This window comes from Sphaeramia orbicularis, chromosome 16, assembly GCF_902148855.1.
Source record: "Sphaeramia orbicularis chromosome 16, fSphaOr1.1, whole genome shotgun sequence".
Lineage (NCBI taxonomy): Eukaryota > Metazoa > Chordata > Actinopteri > Kurtiformes > Apogonidae > Sphaeramia > Sphaeramia orbicularis.
The window spans coordinates 2,300,883-2,323,707 of NC_043972.1; the positions used below are offsets into that span (position 1 = coordinate 2,300,883).

The window sequence follows — 22,825 nt, forward strand, 5'->3', positions numbered from 1 at the left end:
CGTGACACCCACTGTTTTTTAGCTACTGTATTACTGTCATTTGTATTTTTTTTTGTAATTCATGTTTTGTTGTTTAAAAAAAAGGGGGAAAAGAAATCAGGAAGTGATAACACAGGAGTTATACACAGATAAACAATTGTACAGATAGATTGTTTCGTTCTTTTCTGAGAAGAAAAGAAATATAGAAATACTAGAAAAGCACTCGGAGAGCGCAGACCTCTGCCAAGGCAGATCCCCCCCGCCCCATCACCACCAAAATGTAATCATGTGTTCCTTGTGCCAGTATCAACATTTTCTGAAAATTTCCTCCAAATCCATCCATAACTTTTTGAGTTATCTTGCACACAGACAGACAGACGAACCCTGATGAAAACATAACCTCCACCGTTCCTTGGTGGAGGGAACAACACTAAAATGTTGCATGTGAATGTAAAACATGTAAATTCTCCATTACAAAATCAAATAAAAATTTGAATTATAAAAAAAATCATATTAATTAGTGGCCTAGACTTTTATTCTAAAGCAGGGCTGTCAAACTCATGTTAGTTCAGTTCCACATTCAGCTAAATTTGATCTGCAGTGGGCCCAACCAGTAAAATAATAACAGAATAATACATAAATAATGTCAACTCCAAACTATTCTCTATGTTTTAGAGCGAAAAAAGTAAATTTACATTGTGAAAAGGTTTACATCTGCAAACTATTCTTTCAAACAATGTGAATAACATGAACAAACTGAAAAAATAAGTGTAATTTTAACACTATTCATTTCCACATGTACATTAGAACTTACAGATCACAGTGGATCTACAAACACACAAAACATTTAATAACAGACAGAATATTGTTAAAATTGCACTTACTTCTCTTAAGACATTTCAGGTTTATATTAGTTCAGGTTATTCAGATATTTTTGCAATATTATACTTTGAGTGTAAATACATGAAAATATTTACATTTACAAAGAGAAAAATTTGGAGTTGTGAGTATTTATAAGTTATTATGACCCACGTGAGATTGAAATGTTCTAAATGTGGAACCTGAATTAAAAGAATGGTTAATATCTTCAGTGTAATTTTTGCATTTCACAAATTCATCCCAGGGTCGAACTGGACCCTATTGGCGAACCGGATGTTTGACACCTGTGTTCTAAAGCATTAATTGACCAAAGCATGTTTTAGTCACGGCTTTGTTAAATATATGAACATGCCATTGATTAGAAGCATGTGCCTGAGGATCCTGTAGACCACCTCTGATTCTTTACTGTGCATTCAGTGCTTTTTTTCACTGTAATTAATTCCAAATGTATCTTAAACTGATGCTGAACCTTTGGTGTAAATTGCGTATCAGCTAACGGTGACCCACTGAGGTCTGGTCTGCATGGCGTCTTCCCTGCAGCTCGCCTCCACCTGTGCAGACCACAGCCTGCTCACTGCTCTGCTCGCAGCCTCCAGGGAAAGCTAGATTGTAGCGTCTGCCTTTGCCAAAAACAGAGGAAAAGGCAACTCATTCTGCCGTCCCCTTCCCCCGCATTCTTTTATTTTGTGAGACACCCATGCCTGCCATGCTAATTATTCCTACTGCAATACATAGTAGCTTGTAAATGGCCCAGCCGCTCTGTCTGCAGCTAGCCTCCTACAGCCTCAGCATGACAAACACTCCAGCCTCTTTTTCCCTCTCCATCTCCACCATCCTCGCTCCTCTCCTCCTCCTCTCCTTCTCCTCTGTACCCCTCAGTCATTTCATCACACCATTTTTCATGCTCTGATGCTGCATTATATTTTAGCTTTCTCTCTCACTCTCCCTGCTTACTACATCATTTACTCTCTTGCTGCCACCTCTCGTGTCCATTTTGCTCAGTCCAACTTCGCTGCAGGCTTTTAGAAGGAAAAACAGAGAGAGGAAAAAAAAAACAAAAAAAAAAAACACTGCAGTCAAAAGCAAAAGCCCCGAAACATGAGCTTGGTTTCCCGCCACACTGCTTGGACCTGAGTGATGAGGGGGACGACGATGAATGAATGAATGAACGTGGTGTTGCATGTGCATGTGTGGTCGTATCGTTTTTAGATGTTGAAAGCATGTGCGAGCCAGCCTTTTCCGATGCACTGACTAAACTCTGTGGTCAATTAGCCCACATTTTTCGAGTGACAAAACAGTAAATAGCATCAATGCTTGCAGAGCTTCAGGGCTCAGACGTCTGTAACTGTGCTTCATCCATAGAGGGGCACTAAATATATCTATAGAAAGCATACTTATGTTAGCAAATGAATTTATCCCATGCGACATGAGCCCTGCTGTGATGCGTGTATACAAGTAGAAATCGTTCAAAGTGATCACAGTTACCGTGATCAACCGCTTACACGGATCAAAAAGCCTGGGACCCAATCATTCATGTACAAATGCAGATTAAATAATTCACTATGGTAAATTGCTGTGTTGATTTCTACTACTGCTATTCTAGTTTTTGTCTTTACCCATGATACTTTGCCTCGTGGTTTTACCCCATCTGCTTCCCACTGGCTACCTGAGGCTAATGCTGAGTGTACATTGCAATGATAGCAGGAAAAAAGACGCTGCGTTTTCTCTCAATGAAAAATGTAGTATCCGGCCAAAAATGAGCCAACGAGATGTAACAGTTAAGCCTGGTGTTCCTCGGGCTGCTCTGTGTAGTCTGTTGTATATTTGTTAAAAATTTAGAAATGTACTTAAACCGCTGCCAAGTTGTGGCTCAGTAGCTGATGTTAGTGTTTTAGGCTGAATCACCATATGCTGCATTTTATACACACTATAAACTATATTGTGTTATCGTGTGTTTGACTCGACGCACCCTTTGAAACAGTAGCTTTTCGTTTAAAAGTCAGTAAAACAGTAAACAGCAATGCAGTCCATTTCCTTACCTTATTAAATATAGGATATGATCATCTGCGTATGTTGAGCTCCATTATGTAATAAATTCCCATTATGTAGTAAAAGTTCAAAATGTAATAAGAATGTCACGTCATCTTGTAATAAAGCCTCATTATGTAATAAACTGATGCATTTTGTCATAAACTACCTCAGTGCATTATGTAGGAAATTTTTTCGCATTATGTAGTAAGTTATTACAATTCGAGACATTTATTTCAAAATGCACTGGACACATTTTTATTTTCATCCGTAAACTGTGTGGTTAAAGTTCTGATTCCATTACCTGTAGCTCCTGTGACTAATTTCTTCTAAATTGCTCTGAAATTATATTAGTATGGATTGTTATTACATAATGAACCATGTTATTACATTTTTAAAAAAAATAAAAATGTGTCAAAATGCGTTGATGTAGTTTATTACAAAATGCGTCAGTTTATTACATAAGATGACGTGACATTCTTATTACATTTTGAACTTTTATTACATAATGGGAATTTATTACATAATGTGGCTCAACAGCATATGACAGGAAAATAGGAAAACTAGCTGTTATAATAAATGTCTGTTTATTGTGTTCAGTTTAACGTGCACATGATCATTATGAGTGATTTCTTTGCTCTTAGCTTAATTTCACTGCAGTTTAACCCAGTGGTTTCCAACCTTTTTTAGCTCATGACCCCATTTTAACATCACAAATTTTTGATGACCCCAGACATTCAAAATGGAGACTTTTTTTTTTTTTGCTAAAATTAATTTGTTTTTGATCATGTAATAGTTTGCTATACTATGTTGTAAATAAACGTTAATTTTAGAGGACATTTAGTCTATATAATGTCTATTATTATGGACAGAGGCAGTAAATCCAGGTGTAGATTACTGCACAAAGGCTCAGGATCTGTCCAGTCAGTCCAGCTGGGATTTACAAGGAGGACAATTAATACTGAACAAACAAGAACTGAAACTATGAATTATGAAAGAGCTGCAGCATCTGAAACTGACCACAGTGAACATGTGACACAGAAACAGAACCACAGTGCTGCAGTTTCACAACCACAGTTTGTCATGTCTGTTATGGATTGGGATTGTCTCTGTCAACTCACCATATAGTTTTATTAGTTTTTTTTTTTTTTTTAATCAATTACTAGAAGTTTCAGGTGACCCCAAGGTTGAAAAACAGTGGTTTAACCCTTAAAGACCTAGAACTATTTCTGTGGTGACTTCCAAATAAGTTATTTACCACCATTTATCACAATATTATTCTCTACATTTTGCATTTTTCAGTAAAAATCTGTCATTTTCCTATATTTAACCTACTGGCCATGTACAAATTCATAAAAGCTTTGAATTAATTGAAAAACTATTATATAAAGATGGAGAAAACTGGAAAATAAATTGACCATTTCAGAAGCATATGTCATTAACTGAGCATAAAAACAAGTGTCTGCAACCACTGTCATTTGTCAAACCACATGGGTTCTATTGGTGAATCAATGTTGTAGAGCAGGGCTGTCAAACTCATTTGAGTTCAGTTCCACATTTAGCCAAATTTGATCTGCAGTGGGCCAGACCAGTGAAATAATAACATAATAATATATAAATAATGTCAACTCCAAACTTTCATCTATGTTTTAGAGCAAAAAAAGTAAAATTATGTGGGGAAAATGTTCACATCTACCAACTGTCCTTTAAAACAATGTGAATAACATGAACAAACTGAAATGTCTTAAGAAAACTAAGTGCAATTTTAACAATATTCTGTCTCAGTTTATCATTTAAACGTGTAAATTACAACTTACAGATCACAGCGGATCGACAAATACATAAAACATTTAATAACAGGCAGAATATTGTTAAAATTAGACTTCATACATTTCAAAATGTTTATATTTGTTCAGGTTATTCGTGTTTTTGTGAAATGTTAGTTTGTTTTAGTGTAAATACAGTAAAATGACATGAAAATTTTTACATTTACAAAGAGAAAAATTTGGAGTTGTGAGTATTTATCGGTTATTCTGGTAGTATTTTACTGATCTGACCCACTGGAGATTAAATTGGTCTGTATGTGGAACCTGAACTAAAAGGATTCATATCTTCAGTGTAATTTTTGCATTTGACAAATTCATCCCAGGGGCCAGACTGGACCCTTTGGTGGGCCGGATTTGGTCCCCGGGCCACATGTTTGACACCTGTGTTGTAGAAGATAAGTGTGTTTCCATGTTCACTACAGAGCCTCTGAACGTCCAAATGGGTCATATCTGATGACCATAAAAAGACAAACTGCATTTTACCTGAAATATTTTAGGTATTGATAGGACTGCTGTTAAGAGTTTCTACACATTTTAAATCAGTCGGTGCTTCGAGAGTTAACTTTCTCTGAAAAAGCAGTTTTTACAAGCAGATATTTTAACCCTTTCATGCACAAATTATGAGAACCTTAATCAAAAATTTTTCCCAAGAGTTTTTAATTCCTCTTTAGGCATGAAAAAAATAATGCAATTGAAACATTTCCTTTGAAAAAAATTTAAAAAAAATTTAAAATACATTAAAAAATAATAATGAAAAAAAAAATTCTTATGAACCTATTTTTCATTAAGTTGCAAAAATGTCCACTCCACAAACATGTATTTACTGATAAATTGTGTGAAAACTATGAGAAGGGCTTGTGATTCTGGGCGTTTATGCTCAGGAGAGATCTACATAATGTTACCAATTCATGCCAGAAAAGATATGTAGTGTCTTAAAACTTAATAAAGATATGTGTAAAAAAAAATCAAAAACAAAAAAACAACAAAATCCATGAATGTACAAGAGAACAGCTGTAGAATAGCTGTCCACTGGAGTGACCACTATGCATGAAAGGGTTAAACTATCATCATATAATATGCTAGATTTTGGGGTACTTAAATGTAAAACAGCAAAAAGTAGGAATATAATAAGATGTTTGTGTAATTTTTACTTATCTGCTAGACTCAGGAAACTGTTAGCTTGGTATAAACAGTTCTCCGTTTGTGTCCATGTGTGCTTGTCTGTTAAATATGTGTACTCTGATAATTGCGATTCTTGTTTCATATTTGTGGAATGATAATAGATTTCTAGAGGATGAACATCTGTTTATCGGTGCTGTGTAAAGTGCATCTATCTCTGCTCGTGTGGATTTGTGTCCCTTTAATTGGGATGGCAGTGCCTTTGTTTGAACGCTGCGTGCGACCTGCAGGCGCACTCCGTCATTGGTTGAGTAGGAAGTAAAAGTTTGTCTTTCTCAGCAGACGCCTTTCCATTCCACTGCACTCGTAATCTTTTTCCCCCACCCCCTACCCGTTTGCTGTTAGAGAAGGAACTCACTGCAGTGCAGATTAATCAGAGGGATTTAATTAACTTGGCCCCGACACACACATCAAACCTGAAGACAAGACAGGCTATAAACTCAGCCAATTATCTTCTGCTACAGAGAGAGGAGGGGGCAGAACGTCCCTGGTGTACTGGTCCCCGTCATGTCCACCCCCCCACCACTAGGCTTATTTCATTAAACCGTCCCCTCATGTCACCTTAACTCCCTTCACCTGGACGCAGCAGTGGCAGTGGTGGCGTTTATGTGGAGCCCAGTAGTTTTTGGATGACTGAGCCTTAACTAACTGGAGTATTTAGGAGTTGGACTTTTGGATTTGTTTACTTTTCTTTCCAGTGGCACTGACATGTTACGATGGCTGTTGAAAAACGGTAACAAATACTACGGTTTGGGTGTTGACCTTTACAAATCCAACACAAAACCTGAAAATAAGAAGTTCAAGTGTAAATTTACTGGCACTTATGTGAACGCCTGACGCTTTGATCTCATCACATGATCAGTTTAGAAGCATATAGCACCGTAGCTGTAATATTAAACAACCTGAGTTACATTAGGAGTAAATATAATGATGAGTTTCAAGCTTTTTAAACAAACTCTAATGTGTGAGATTCACTTTTGTGTAAGGGTCAACACAAAGTGAAGTGTCGTTAGAGAGCAAACTTTAATTGATTGACATTCCAACATTTATTTCAGTTTAAAGTAGCCTCTTGTTTTAGATAATCCCTTATGATCCAACTAAAGCTAAAATGAATTTCACAGTAAAAATGGGGGTCATTTAGTAACACTAATCTGTCACATTGTCTCTAAGGGTGTATTCACACCTACCACGTTTGGTCCGTTTAAAACAGACCAGAGTTCGTTTCCCCAGAAAGTCCAGACTGTTTTTTTAGGTGTGAATACAAACATGTGATCTCTGATTGGAACCAAACAAGCGGACCCAGACCACCTAGCAGAGGTGGCCTGGGTCCGCTTCCAAACGGACTCTGGGCCGGTTCACTTCTGGTGTAAATATAACTGACCTCGAACCGAACCAAACCAAGGAATCTTGCACCTTTTTGTGCTTGACGAGCCGCCGTAGCCGCTGGAAGTAGCCGAGGTTTGCAGGTGTTCGGAGCGAACAGCAGACATGAGCTGTGGACAGACGAGGAGCTACGAGGAAACTGAATGTGTCACTGACATTTGGTCAGATGACCGTATTATGAAACTGGCTCCGACTGAGCTTTTCTTGAGTGTTAACATTATTTTCGAAAATTTGTGTCTGTAAAAATACAATTTATATTCCGAAAATGATAACTGTATGTAGGAGCACCACGATTATTTTCATCAACACCGGCCGTCTCTAGTTCACCCCGCCCCCGACTTTTCTGTCCAATGCCAGCGCAGTTCGTCACATGCGTGCTTGTGTTCACGCATTTTGGTCCACTACCAAAAAGTGTAATGAGAATGCGATCCGACCCAAATGAAAAAAATAAAGTCCGCATTTGATCCGAATCAAATAAGCGGACCAAAGGACTTTTCAGGTGTGAATACAGCCCTAAAATGTCCCATCAGAGATTTCGAATACCATGTTTTGACCCATAAGCAGTTCATATGGGTGGTTGATGAATAACACAATTCAGACTGTCCGTGTGTCACATACTAATAGAAATGTATGTTTTTTAAGAATATACAGGGTGGGGAAGCAAAATGTACAATATTTTGAGGCAGGGATTGAAAGACAGTGTATGACCAATTAGTTTATTGAAAGTCATGAGAATTTATTTTCCACAAGAAAATGTACATAATAGAAAATGTTTTTATTCTATGTGTCCTCCTTCTTTCTCAATAACTGCCTTCACACGCTTCCTGAAACTTGTGCAAGTGTTCCTCAAATATTGGGGTGACAACTTCTCCCATTCTTCTTTAATAGTATCTTCCAGACTTTCTGGTAATAGTTTTGCTCATAGTCATTCTCTTCTTTCCATTAGAAACAGTCTTTATGGACACTCCAACTATTTTTGAAATCTCCTTTGGTGTGACGAGTGCATTCAGCAAATCACACACTCTTTGACGTTTGCTTTCCTGATTACTCATATGGGCAAAAGTTTCTGAAAAGGTATGGATAATAGTGTTAGGTATGATTATGACATCAGTATATGTTTGGGTTCAAAACAATTGACGTAGTGCCTGCTGAGAAAAAACAACTAAATGTTCAGTGTACATTTTGCTTCCCCACCCTGTATAATTAAATGTTGTTCCTCTGACAAGATACAGTTCAATACTACTAAAGGTGTTGTGGGTGTATTAAGATTTCTACGTAGAGTTTTGATCCAAATATCAAATATGTCATAAGGTGTGACTGTCCAGCATACTAGACCTTTTGTATTTGTGTTTATTTGTATTTATTTATTTAGTTACAGAACAGTGTGTATTGGCATTAGTTGCACAGAACAAGACCAAGCACCAGATTTAGCAGAAAAGCTAATTTCCATCTGTTGTTCTGGACAAACAACCAACATAATAAAACATCACATAGATTACGAGTACTTTTGTATTATACTAGTTTTAGATTATGGTTATGGTAATGAAACATAACCTTATGTACAACACTACATATAATTTTATGTCTATAAAAGCCCAGGTAGGGGCAGACGTTACAAATTAGCTCAGGATATAAAAGCTTTGGTCTGTGGCACGAATCTAAACTACATACTTGGCCGTACATAAATAAACACAAACTAAACCAAATAAATGCCTTATGTGAAAACAGTATTAAAATTTAACTGCCATATTAGGAACTGATTCAACTGGAAAACCAAAACTGGACGGAGTTCCAGACGCTAGTTGAACTCAAACTGTAACTTGGAATCAGTCTAATCTAAATAGTTGCAGCAGTCGCACCATCTACACTTAAACCTTCTTCTCGCTAAGACCAGGTCTAGTCTTAAATTTACTCTGATGTAAATGTAGAGTAAAACTTTGGCGGTTTCTATAATAGTGACCCTAGACAACTCAGGTTATAACACCGAACATACGTGCGTTTATAAAGCGTACAGTGAGAAGGTTTATCAGGACAGAAGCAAATGTATGTCTTTATTTGGTGAATAGCTGAAGCAGTGTGTTTAAAGAAAGTTGAAATATGAAGGGCATTCACTCAGGTAAACACAGTTCATCTCAGCTGATAGCAGCGGTATCAGAGTGAACTTGACTCCAGTTGTGGCAGATATGAGGCTTCTGAACTGGAATTACAGACAATGAAGGAAAACAGAAAAATCACATCTAGAATCAACTGAATTTTTCCGTCATTTTGACAAAGAGTTCCAGATTTACTGATTCTATCCGTACTTTCTGTTTGATGTTCATTTCATTTTCTTTCCATTTCATTTATTTCGTTCATGCACGTGCATTTCATCAGCAGACGTTCAATAATCATCAGGTGAACAAACATTTTCACACCCATGTTTGAAAAGGAGCAGGATGAAGAAAGTCTTATATTTCCCGCCCACTTCTAGTTAGTTCAGTTTATTAGTGTATCTGGTCGTTCATTACTTTAAACATCAAACAAAAAACAGCACATCCATTGTTCCATATACAATGCGACCGAAACGGTTTAGACTGAAGTCCAGACTTATTTTGCCTAATTTTATTTACAATTAACACAAAGTTTGCACATGAAAACAAACAAACAAACAAAAAAAATTCAGTGTAATCATTGCTAAATATACAACCGAAGAGAAGACACATTTAACCCTTTCATGCATTAATTATGAGAACCTTAGTTAAGATTTTTTTTAGAGTGTTTTTATTCCTCCATAGGCATGGGGAAAAAAAGAAAAAAGTGATCAAGTTGTTGTTTTTTTTTTCATGGAGTTACAAAAATGTCCATGCATTTAATTTTTGAAGTAAAGAAACGTGTTTAAAACCCAATATCAGAAATTTATATTAAAACAATGAAATAAAATCTGATGTTTTCTCACATTTTAACATATTCTAAGGCTAATTATTACTCTTTTCATGGAGATAATATGCAAAAAAAACAACCAAAAAACTTTTTTTTTTTCTAACAAATAATTGATTTACACTGAAACATGTTACTGCAGATCAGGTTTATCAAGAACAGCAAAGTTACAGTAATGGTATGAATTGCAGTGTATTATGGGATGGTGCATAAGCGTCCACTGTGTTGGCTGATATGGAATTAAAACAACAAAACCCATGAATATACAAGAGAACAGCTGGAGAATAAGTGTCCACTGTAGTGACCAGAATGCATGAAAGGGTTAATTTAATTCAGGTAAATCATGTCCTTATCTCATCCACCAATATTGATCCTAGTCTTTTAAAGGTGTAGGAGACTTGCGTGATGAATTTTTCATCAGGTGAGTAATCACAGAAAGACTTACTGATTTGTGATACTTAAGCTATGACTGAGGTTTGACAGATTTAATGAAAAATTCAGCATGAAAGTCTCCCGCACCTTTAAACAAGTATTTCTTTAAATAATAATAATAAATAATAACTTTATTTGTATAGCACCTTTAAAAACAAAGTTTACAAAGTGCTTTGACAGAGGGCACAACAGCAGGATACACGAAGCAAGTAAAAACACTAAAACAGAAGCAACACAATTAGAGAGATGTATGAACAAGTTGATTATCAAACAGGATCAAATTTAAAAATTGAAATTAAAATTAAGGTTAAAAAGGGGACAGACATCACATAAAAGCAAGTCTTTAAAAATGCGTTTTAAGAAGTGATTTAAAAGATGTTACTGATTCCGCAAGCCTTATCTCCTCGGGCAGGCCGTTCCAAAGTCCAGGGGCCCTGATGGAAAATGCCCGGTCACTTTAGTCATAGTCGAAATAAAAATAGCCTTAACGGTTAGCTATACACAACTAGCTATAAAGTCAAACTGTATAAAGTAGGGCTGAATGATATGGACTAAATTTCATATCTCGATATTCATGCCAGATATCTCAATATCGATGTGATATGATATGACTATGGGTTCGGTGAAAACCAGGCATTTTTCAGAAAAATACAAACATCATAATACAAAAGAATGTGGAAAGTGCAGTTTGATTTATAAGAACTCACTGCCAGTCGTCAACATTAACATAAAGTACAAATAAATTAAATTTGTTGTGACTTCCAGAGCTGTACATGCAGGGCGAGCACAGGGGAAATCTATGTCGTTTATATCGTTGCTTTTTCGATATTGATATCTTGAATGTTCATATCTCGATATCGATATAATAACGATATATCTTTCAGCCCTAGTATAAAGTCAGACAAACCAAACAAAATACATCCAAAGATAATAATAAATGAATACAAATCCAAGTGCAAAACTACACATTCAGGAAGTAGAAATCAAACAAAACAGATAAATGTATACCTGATGAAATGATGCAAAACAATTACAATACCAGGCCAAGATATGTTCAGTTCAACAATTACCTACACTTCAATAAAATCAGAAATAATATATGTCCAACAGTGTCAGATCTTTTTCTGGAGGGAGGAGATAATAGCCAATTATTAGTGATGAGCTTTTGCCTCAGCCTTTAACAATCTCTGCTACAAATGAGGCTCAATCAGAGTTCTAATATTGGCAAAGTCTTTTTTGTGCAATGCATCATGGGTTGCATGGATGGTGTTATGGTCTAAAGGAGGGAGAAAGCGAAAATGATGCTATCCGAGGTGCAAACACTGACAGAGAACATGTACAGTCGTGGAAAAAATGATTAGACTGCCCTTGTTTTGTTCAATTTCTTGTTCATTTTAATGCCTGGTCCAACTAAAGGTCCATTTGTTTGGACAAATGTAATGATTCCAACAAAAATGGCTCATAGTAGTTTAATTTCAGAGCTGATATCTTTCCATTTAACATGTTTTCTTGATAAAAAATCAAAATCACTTCAGTTCTTCCATCAATAGCTAATGCATTGTACTGACAAAAACAGTGCTTTTATTCATTCCATGTTTTCTTTTCTGTCTGTTTTAGTCACATGACACACACAGGAGTTAGGACTGGATTGCAGAACCATTGTTTTGGATGACTTTTGATGGTCTAATAATATTTTCCGTGACTGTATATATGTATATATTGGTGTGTTTACATGATAATATATTCTATGTGCCTCCATAGTTGCAGCAAATTCTGTGCGATAGCTAAAAAATGAGCAGGACAGCAGGAGACTGTTAACAAGCAGGCGAGGCATGCTGCCTTGGTCAATCACATGCATAGTTAGAGCTAAGCTGAAGTTTTTTTTGGTGTCAAACATCAACAAGCATCAACTTCACATTTAGGACAAGACCAGTTGGTGCATCCAGTCCTTAAATTTTCCTCATTTTTCAGATGGAATCAGACCGAACTCAAAGAGACAGATTTTGCTTTAGTCCCACCATGAAAAGTGCAGTTTCAAGGTTTATATAATGAGACGTATGGATGTTAAATGCTGACAAGATAAACAGCCAATAATACAAGCTGTAAATTATATAATGCTGGGAAGTAAACACATGCTTTTACACTCTTGACCTTAAAGATATTAGATTTGTCAACAGCTGCTGAAATGCCAGATTGCTTTTTGAAAGAAGGTCCTGGGTTAAACCGTTTGGAAGCGGCACTATTTACTGTCATTTCATTTCATTTTGTGCTCTATTTAGTTACACCACAGTAGATCAAATGCAACTAGATTTTGCGGTGCACCAGCCTGCCCTTTTTCAGGCCCCTGGGGCTTCTGGGTTGTTAAAGGGTTAGTGATGCCATGTGGCTTCAGTTCAGGTTCGGTGTAGTTTCACCCAGAGTTTTCAGACTTTTTCTCTGTATTTTGCTACAATGTTTTTGATTATTCTTCCACACTATGATTGAATCTTGTTCAACATGAATGTTTCTAAATTTACTTGATTTAAAGCTCAATGTTGGCATGCTTTTAAACTCAGTTGCATGCTCATAGGTTAATAATGCCTATATTTTCATGTATCTGTTCAGTTTCTATATTTCTATGTACTGCCTGTAGTTTGAGATGCTCGTTAGATTTCTGTCGTTGCACAGAACACTCGTTCTATCAACAATCTGCGTATGTTTCAAATGCTGAGATTTATGGGCAGTGCGCAGCGAGAACAGAAACACACACCTTTACACAACACCCATGTGACCGGCTGCAGCTGCTGCCATGTTACAGTGTTGTCATGGCAACCTAGACAATGTCTGCTGCAGCGTGGCAATAAACGTTTAGCTGCCAGTTTTAAGGGCGCAAAGACTCATTCTGTGTGATGTACACCTGCTGTATGTGATGTCAGCCTGGCACACGTTAGCAGCTGTGTGTGTTTGTGCGTGTCTTTCTGCTGGTTTGATGTGTAGCCGTTTATTCGGTGTGCGATGAGTCACCTTGAAGTCACCTTGCTCTGCAGCTGAGGCCTGAAAAAACAGCCATAGATACCACTAGGACTGTTTATGTGAAGCGTTTCTCACGTCCTCTCCACACAAAGCAGAAGTGAAATAGTTGGAGTTGAGTTCCTAGCTCCTTTAGGCGGTGCTCAGTGTGCTGTGGTGTGTCTGCGTGGGTGTGTGATGTGATCCTTCTAACCTTTACAACTCCACTTACCAGACTCCTCAGTACAGTCGGCCAGCTGGGGCTGCCCACTTGTACTCACTGACTCTAATCATCTATCTATCAGCCAGTTCCCGGTCCAATCATCAGATTCTCAGTCGAGAGGCCAGTGTTTATGTTGCGTGTGTTATTATCCGGCGGACCACATAACATTCTTTTATGGAGACCGCTGCACCGTTTATTAACTACTTCCAGTATTTGAACACGTTAGCTCAGAGACACTGCATAGCATTGTGATGACCACACCCAGGCACGTCCATGGAATATGCTGGTGAGAGCTGCAGCACTTCTGAACAGCAGCAGAGCAGCGGTGTGGAGAGATTTGGATGCAATTAATCTTTTAACCTTTTCATGGAACTTTCATTAGAGCTGGGCTTGTAGCAGATGGAAGTGTAAGGCCAAAATGTCTGGATTAGACTTCATTTGAAAGGGAACATTTCCCAGTTTCTGTGAGAAGCACACAGCTGAAACTGGAGCTGCAACGATCAATCCACTATTTGTCGACAATTAAATCAACCGGCAACTTTTGGAAGAGAAAAAATGGAGAATTCAGTGATAGCTGCTTCTGGTTCTGGTTTTGTTCCTCCTCTGTGACAAATTGGCTATATTTGGGTTGTAGATAAAACATAACATTTGAGGACATCTTCCTGGCCTCTGTCATATGTTTGTGATTTGTTTTATCAACAGACAATAAAACACAGAAACTAAGGATCACTGGTTGAGCACAAAATATTTAAATGACAGACAGTAGTAATTATGCATTTGTTTATGCATTGTTTTGTTTATGGTCCAGTGATTTTCTCCAGCGCTCTATGAAGATACATTCCTTGAGCTGTAGGTAATAAGTCAATCTTTGCATAAAGTAGATTTCCTCTGTTTCAGCCGCTGCTCCTCACAGGGTGCATCAGTTTTGAGCCAGTTCCTTGTAATGGCCTTTTTGAAAGCAATTATAAGAATTTTAAGAATTTATTTATTTTTTTTAACCATTTTCTGGCCTTTTATGGCTCAGTTGTGTAAGTATGAAGGGGTTGCAACGCTTATTCAGTAAAAGAATGAATGCAGTGTCTTTGTTACTTTGGGTTTTACATATGCAGTGTCCACGCCCAAAGCTACAGTGTGACTACTGTTAGATTAATATGACACTGAACTTAACACAGTCACTATACTGATAGTCTAGTCCAGGGGTCGGCAACCTGCGGCTCCGGAGCCACATGCGGCTCTTCCTCCTCCTTGTAGTGGCTCCTCCCTTTACTGCGGTCAAGCCAGCCGCGATGCTCCTCTGTATGGTCAGTCCAGCCGCTAGCGTTTTTCTTGTGCGCTACTTATTCAACAATTACGGTAGATGAGCTGCATGGAGCGAATGTGCCTTCCAGACAACAAAAGTAAGGACTCATTTCTGCTCTACGTTAAAGACGCAGACGGATACGGACGAAGGGTTCTGTCCTTTGAATATTACTCACATAATTCTGTCCATTTTCCAGGAGAATATGGAGCAGTACAACTGGGGACTGCGGAGGCAGTGTTGAGTTTTGAAGAGAATAATTTTCATAAATAGCGATACTTTTCATAGAGCAACTGAATGAGTATAAGTACTGTGTACTTTTGAAGTAATCCTACAACAGATTCCATTCCAAGCTACAAAAGTGTTTGTTTTCGTCTGAAATAGGCTTTAAGACTAAATTCAATGATGAATAAAATTATGATTTCCAAGAAGTACCTCATGATTTTTTTATAATTGGTATTAGTACTTCAAATACTATTAGCAAAAATACTATGAACTACTTTTACTGTGTACTTTTGAAGTAATCATACTCAAAAATCCCTTCCAAGCTCCAAAAATGTTGGTTTTTTCATCTGAAATGGGCTCTAAGACTAAATTCAATGATGAATAATTTTTTTTTTTCCAATGAGTACCTCGTGAATTTAGTAGTTTTGGTATTAGTACTTCATATACTATTTGCACAAATACTATGAAATACTTTTACTGTGTACTTTTAGAGCAATCATACTCCAGAATCCATTCCACACTGCACTTCTGTTTGTTGTATTCAGTGGTTGTAACAGATAAAATGTAAAAAAGATTAAAACTTTTAAAAGTTTATAAGCTCTGTTATTTTTTGTGGCTCCTGACGATTTTTTTTTTTGGCGTAAGAGGGGGCAAAATGGCTCTTTTGATAATAAAGGTTGCAGAGCCCTGGTCTAGCTATTTGGAAATTCTACTCCATACATTGGCAGTCTGTCCACTCTGTTATAATAATTCCTTTTCTTAGAGTAGAACCACTCTGTCAACAGGTCGGCCATATTTTGACATGATATCAGTCTGACATAATTCAATTTAATTCAATTCAAGGCAGACTCAATGTGCTTCACAACAGGTATATAACATAAAAACATAAAAGCATAATTAAAATAATGTGGATAATGTGATTTGTTGCGGTCACAGTTCAACAGCTGAGAAAAGTCTATTTAAAAAATCACAAAATTTACTGTATTTCTTTTTGGCTGCACAATCATAGCATTACAATAAATGAAGGCCTTTACAGTGTTCAGGGTTTTATAGAGAGTAGTCGCATCCTTTATGCATAAATGGTGTTCACATGTGGTCTGTGTAGTCTACATTATACAGTCATAGAAAAAATTATTAGACCACACTTGTTTTCTTCAATTTCTTGCTCATTTTAATGCCTGGTCCAACTGAAGGTCCATTTGTTTGGACAAATATAATGATAACAACAAAAATAGCTCATAGTAGTTTAATTTCAGAGCTGATATCTAGACATTTTCCATGTTTTCTTGGTAACACTGGTCAACAACAAATGTATTGTTTCAGTTTTTTGAGCTGATTTAGGATCATTTTGGTGTGCTGAATCCAAAAATCACATTCATTTTGCTCAATCAGGTCAACTTTCTGAACTATGCTACATATTGGCTTTTGAACATTTTTGCTTACATTTATGGGCATTTTCACATCATATGATACAAAATTCTTTCATATTTCTTGCAATAAACGAGTTGTGAAGATTTTACTTTTGCCAATTTCTGATTAATGTTTTTTTTAATATTACAGGTGAATGAAATGGCTTCGACTAGAAGATCTTGCAAAAATAAGCCTGATGTATTCTGCTCCATCTGCGCTGAATACACCATTGTACCTAACAGGAATCAAGTCACAAGTTTCATAAAGTGTGCTTACCAATCTTATTTTGGTATTAATGATTATATTTTGTGAGAAGATCAAATATTTCAAAATCAAATTAGCAAAAAAAACCTGACCTGATTGAGAAAAACAGATGTCATTTTTGGATTTAGCGGTGCAAAATGGTCCTGATTCAGTTGAAAAAACCTAGATAACTTGCAAAAAACATTTTTTTGTAACCCAGTGTAATAACCAAAATCACTTCAGTTCTTCCATCAATATCTATGTCATTGTACTGACAAAAACAGTGCTTTTATTCATTCCATGTTTTCTTTTCTGTCTGTTTTAGTCACATGACACACACAGGAGTTAGGACTGGATTGCAGAACCATTGTTTTTGAGGACTTTTGATGGTCTAATAATTTTTTCTGTATGACTACGTGGACATCCTCCCTTTGGCCTTCGTATATAAACCTGTCACCTCTCTACTGTTGTCAGAAGAAGGCACACAATAGAAAAGACAACGTAAACACAGTTTTTAAATATTGTAAAGGCACTACGTTAATCTTCATACCATTGCAACATCATGTATTCTATAAAGACTATTGGTTTCATCATAAGTGCATCATAGTCTTATGCCGTGTCCACACTGATACAGAGTTTTGCAGCACGTATTGAACTCTTCATTTAGGGTACGTTTACACGGCAACACTCCGCAAAGATTTCTCCTTTGCGTTATAAAATCATTCCGCGTTAAGACGAAGCCGCTATGATAACGATCTGCGTTAACATGAGTCCATGAGGACTACTGAATACGCTGTAGTGGCCATGCCAGACCAGCAGCTAGCGATGTAGAGCTGTAGTGAAACAGTGGCGGTAAAACACGCGCCTGCGCACAAACGATTTCCGGTTTAGACAGCCTTTAAATGAGGAGAAGAAGAAGAAGAAAAAGAGCCGGACAACACTATTTACAAACAACAATGGCGAGTGGTCGTACAAAGACGCAGGACTTCTTTGTCTGGACAGACGAGCTGAGCACAGTTAGCAGCACGTATGTTGTTCTGAAACCAGCAATTTTTGTTGTGGTTGTTCCTTCTTTTTCTGCAGCTTTATTGTGTCATAGAGGCTGGCAAACCAGCTTGGAGGCGCATTACCGCCACCAACTGGCCCAGAGTGGGTTAACTGGCGGTTCTTGGCTGCACGCGCATGCGGTGACGTCATATTTTACCCCGGAACGCTCCGACTCGTGTTAACACGGAGCTGGAATGCGGAGCGTATCGATAACGTTCCACCCTGGACCCTGGTATCAAAAGTTTCCGGATTCAGGCACTCTAGGCACCGTTTCCATGGTAACAGAAGGCTAATCCGTGATGAAATCTTCCCGGAGTCGACTGAATCCGACGCCATGTAAACGGCCCCTTAGGCTTCTTGTCCACAAATTCATAAAAGTGCAATTTTTAAAACTCCGGTTTGTGTATTTCCTTGTAGAAAATGAAGAATTGACACAATGATGCTGCCACACCTTAATCTGTGCATGCCTGTTGTTGCTTTGAGTAATAAACATGCACCTGAAACATCACATATATCGACATTTAGGCGTTTGATCTGCAATAAATCACCATGAGCATAGATTCATTTGGGAGATGGATAAATGTACCTGTGTTGTGGTGAAATACAAAGAATACACTTGAAAAACTCAAATAAAAGCCTCTAAATCTGAGGATTCCAAGATTATGTGAAGGTGCACAGCGTCCAGCGTTTATTAGAAACAAAGATTTATGTGTTTGGAGTTATTTTTGTGTCATAGTGTAGAGAGAGATGTTTTGTAAAACTAAGGAGTTTTTTTAAACAGAGGGAAAAAAAATACCTGTTGAGAAAAATATCCATGTGAGTGTGGACTTTGCAGGGGTTTAGTCATAACATTCTATTCATAAATACATGAGAGGAATGGTGCTTTGTCGTGCTGAACAGGTTTGACATCCTAAAAGTTCGAGGCTTGAGCTGCATCACTTGGGGAAATTTAACCCCCCCCCAAAAAAAAAAAAAAACCTAAACGTAACTGAAGTAATGGTGAGGAAAATGCAGTCCCCTGTGTTTGAACCACACATGACCCAGTTAGAAGGTGAGCTCTGAGCAAATCGAGCAAACACAGTTTTCCTGCTCTGGTATTCATCTGCTGACAGCTCCTGTCAAAGTCTGTACTCAGCACAGATCTTCAAGAACCTGCCAGACTTTTCTCCTTTCCCTTCCCATAGTTTGGGACGATAGCTCTTACTGTTTTTTGCGCTGCTTATTGACACGTTGAACAGGGGTGTGATGTTTTATAGAGGCTGGAACATATTGAGTGAAATGCCCGTCCTTTCTTTTCTTTCAGAACATGGATAAAACACAGCTCCCTTCTGTGACGCTGATCGTGGGCTGTGGAGTATCCTCGCTGACATTGTTGCTGCTCATCATCATCTACGTATCTGTGTGGAGGTGAGTTAAAGCACCTGGTGTTGATTAGAATGATTAAAACAAGGTGGAGGTGGATTCACCAGTCCAACACTTGCACTGTTAAAATGTACTTGGCAGCATATGTACACTGAACAAAAATATAAACGCACCACTTTTGTTTTTGCTCCCATTTTTCATGAGCTGAACTCAAAGATCTAAAACTTTTTCTGTGTACACACAAGGTTTATTTCTCTCAAATATTGTTCACAAATCTGTCTAAATTTGTGTTAGTGAACACTTCTTCTTTGCTGAGATAATCCATCCACCTCACAGGTGTGGCAGATCAAGATGCTGATTAGACAGCAGGATTATTGCACAGGTGTGCCTTAGGCTGGCCACAATAAAAGGCCACTCTAAAATGTGCAGTTTTATCACACAGCACAATACCACAGATGTCACAAGTTTTGAGGGAATATGCACTGGTCATGCTGACTTCAGGAATGTCCACCAGAGCTTCTGCCTGTGAATTGAATGTTCATTTCTCTACCATAAGCCATCTCCAAAGCTGTTTCAGAGAATTCATGAAGAAGACTGTGCGAGGAAAATGGTGGTCACACCAAATACTGACTGGTTTTCTGACCCCCCTGGACCACCCAATACAGTAAAAAACTGCACATTTTAGAGTGGCCTTTTATTGTGGCCAGCCTAAGTCACACCTGTGCAATAATCCTGCTGTCTAATCAGCATCTGGATCTGCCACACCTGTGAGGTGGATGGATTATCTCAGCAAAGGACAAAGGAGAAGTGCTCACTAACACAGATTTAGACAAATTTATGAACAATATTTGAGAGAAATAGGCCTTTTGTGTACATAGAAAAAGTTTTAGATCTTTGAGTTCAGCTCATGAAAAATGGGAGCAAAAACAAAAGTGGTGCGTTTATATTTTTGTTCAGTGTACTTCAGCTAAAATGTGCTCAGAGCTCTTCTTTGTGTCTGTGTTCATATTAAATCAGTCTCAGTGAATCCAAAGGAACTTTGTGTTGGTAAATGACAGTTGTTCAAATGGACAGGATTTCAGTTCTGTTCAACATGTTGATGCTCATATGAACTATGTCTTCAGCTCAAAAATGAACCATTTCAGCACAATTAATGCTATATTTTCATGTCACAAATGGACAAGTTCTATTTGAACTGAATTTCTCTGAAAAACAAATCTTCTCTTCTTTTAGATTCCCCAGTTTTTCTTCCCAGATTCTCTCCTCCATATCACATGTTTTATTTGTACAGGTTCAATCTGGAGTATGGTGCTGATCCATCCTGCTTCTGTTCCACCAATACATACATGAAGAATGGCACACAGCACTGTTTACATCAACACTTTTACAATAAGAAGCATTTTTATATTTTTATTTTATATATATATATATATATATATATATATATATATATATATATATATATATATATATATATTTTTGTTTTTTTTTTTTTTTTTTTTTTTTTTAATTTATTTTATTAATTTATTTTTTTTTATCCTCTTTAGTCTGATGCTAAACTATCCAATAAATAATAGTGCTCCTAGTTTTTGCACAGGGATCATTAGTGTAAACGCTGACATGGCTGCAGAGCATCAGTATGATGGGATCCACAACAACCATGTCACATCCGTCCACTGACACATTTAGTGTTTTTGTGTCAGCTGGGATTGTTTTAGATCCACAATACCAACATTTATGAAGAAGAGCACAATTAGCAATAGGAAGTCTAGAAGTTTATTCCTAATAAAGTACTGGGACTGACCAGAGCATCATGGGTAATGTCACGTCCGTCCACCAGCAAAAGTTTTCACATCCACGTGCTATTCCAAATCCAATATTTATGAAAATAGAGCTTCCACTGTCAGAGAATATCAGTAGTCTGTGCACAAATGGATTAGCATTATTTACACACACTTCTATGACTTTAGGACAACTTTTGTTTTTGGACAAAAACGGACACTCATTTGACCCCCTAAGGAAATTTTAGCCGACTTGAGAAATACAACGTGCAGATAATGGTGGCATTTCTTCAGATGAAACGTTTTTTCCAGCTGCGTATCTATCCTATGGACTCCTCTTGTGAACGTTAAAAATACATCTGCTTTTGAACGCTCCCAAACTTTACAACTCTATCGACTCGCTGCCTTATGTATGGAAACATTTACAAGGCTGCTGAGACAAGGATATTCCTACATGACAGCTAGAAGTTTCCTCAAAAACACTATAAGGTGCCGAAATTCACTTCAGAAATATGTTGTGTATCAACATCTGGCAGGTGAAGCCTTTCTTTTTCCTGCTTTGAGTTGTGTTTGTAGAAAAGATGGGATGCTAATACATCCTGAAACCAGCTCCTGTAGCCTGTTAGCAGACCTTAGGATAACAGACCATGTCTTTAATTTAGAAGATACACAAGAGCTAAAAGAAACTGCACTGTAATAAAAGCATAAACAGTCTAGCTAAAGGACTTGGATGCAGTTTTGTCTTAAAGGGCTCATATTTTGCTAAACCCACTTTTATTAGTCTACATTTGTTTGTGTATTTGGACCCTATTGTTCATAAAGTTTGAATTTGAACCCTCCAGGTGCTGCAAAGATATCTTTAGATTCATTCTGGCAAAAATCAAGTGGATTTCTACAATGTGTTTCAATTTCTGCTTAATTTGTTACATGTTATAACTAGTTACGTTACGGCGTTTGCCCATATAAGGTCAAAACTTCTGACGAACATTTCTCTGAGTACGACTTAATTGTTTAGCAGCAGCGGTTGTAGTAAAAACTGAAAATATGTCCAAATTTCGAGCCGATTACCGAAAATGTTCAACTGTTGGTTGAATGGGATAGAGCAGCACAGCCAGTAACCCGGAGGGGGCGGGGCATGAAGTGGTTCATTTGCATTTAAAGGGCCAGCGCTCCAAACCACCTTTCTGGTGTCATTAGTCAGAAATAGGGTTGAAGATGGACCTGTGGAGATGAACGAATGAAGAATTCAGACCCAAACAGAGCATTTACAGTTTATGGAGAGCACAGGGAAATGTTTGAAAATGTATCATTCCATTTAAAAAAGCTAAATATGATCCCTTTAAATATCAGGCAAGCATTTTGAAATTCACAAAACTATTAAAATTAAGAAATGAATATTTATCTAAAACAATGCAGTGGTGGAAACTAAATGTTTTTTTGTCAAACATTTTTGTGGGTTTTTAAAAAGCATTAACAATTTAGCATCTTACCTTTACTGTAACTGACTTTTCATTGATATTCTTTTAGGCAATTTTATGAAAGTAGCTCTGAAATGACTATTGCTTTCCTTTCTGTTTATGTTCCTGCTTTACTTCAGAACTATTATTACAGAAACTGGATATTATTT

The 22,825-nt window shown here is 37.3% G+C and overlaps 1 protein-coding gene across 4 annotated transcripts in view; it reads left to right on the forward strand.

Moving 5' to 3' along the window:
- Positions 1-22,825, forward strand: part of adgrb1a (adhesion G protein-coupled receptor B1a) — a 298,620-nt gene that overhangs the window by 223,581 nt on the left and 52,214 nt on the right. For all 4 annotated transcript variants that reach the window (XM_030157687.1, XM_030157689.1, XM_030157686.1 and 1 more), the window contains one exon: positions 19,359-19,462. In XM_030157687.1, coding sequence (XP_030013547.1) covers positions 19,359-19,462 — 104 coding nt within the window. The remainder of the gene's footprint in view (positions 1-19,358; positions 19,463-22,825) is intronic.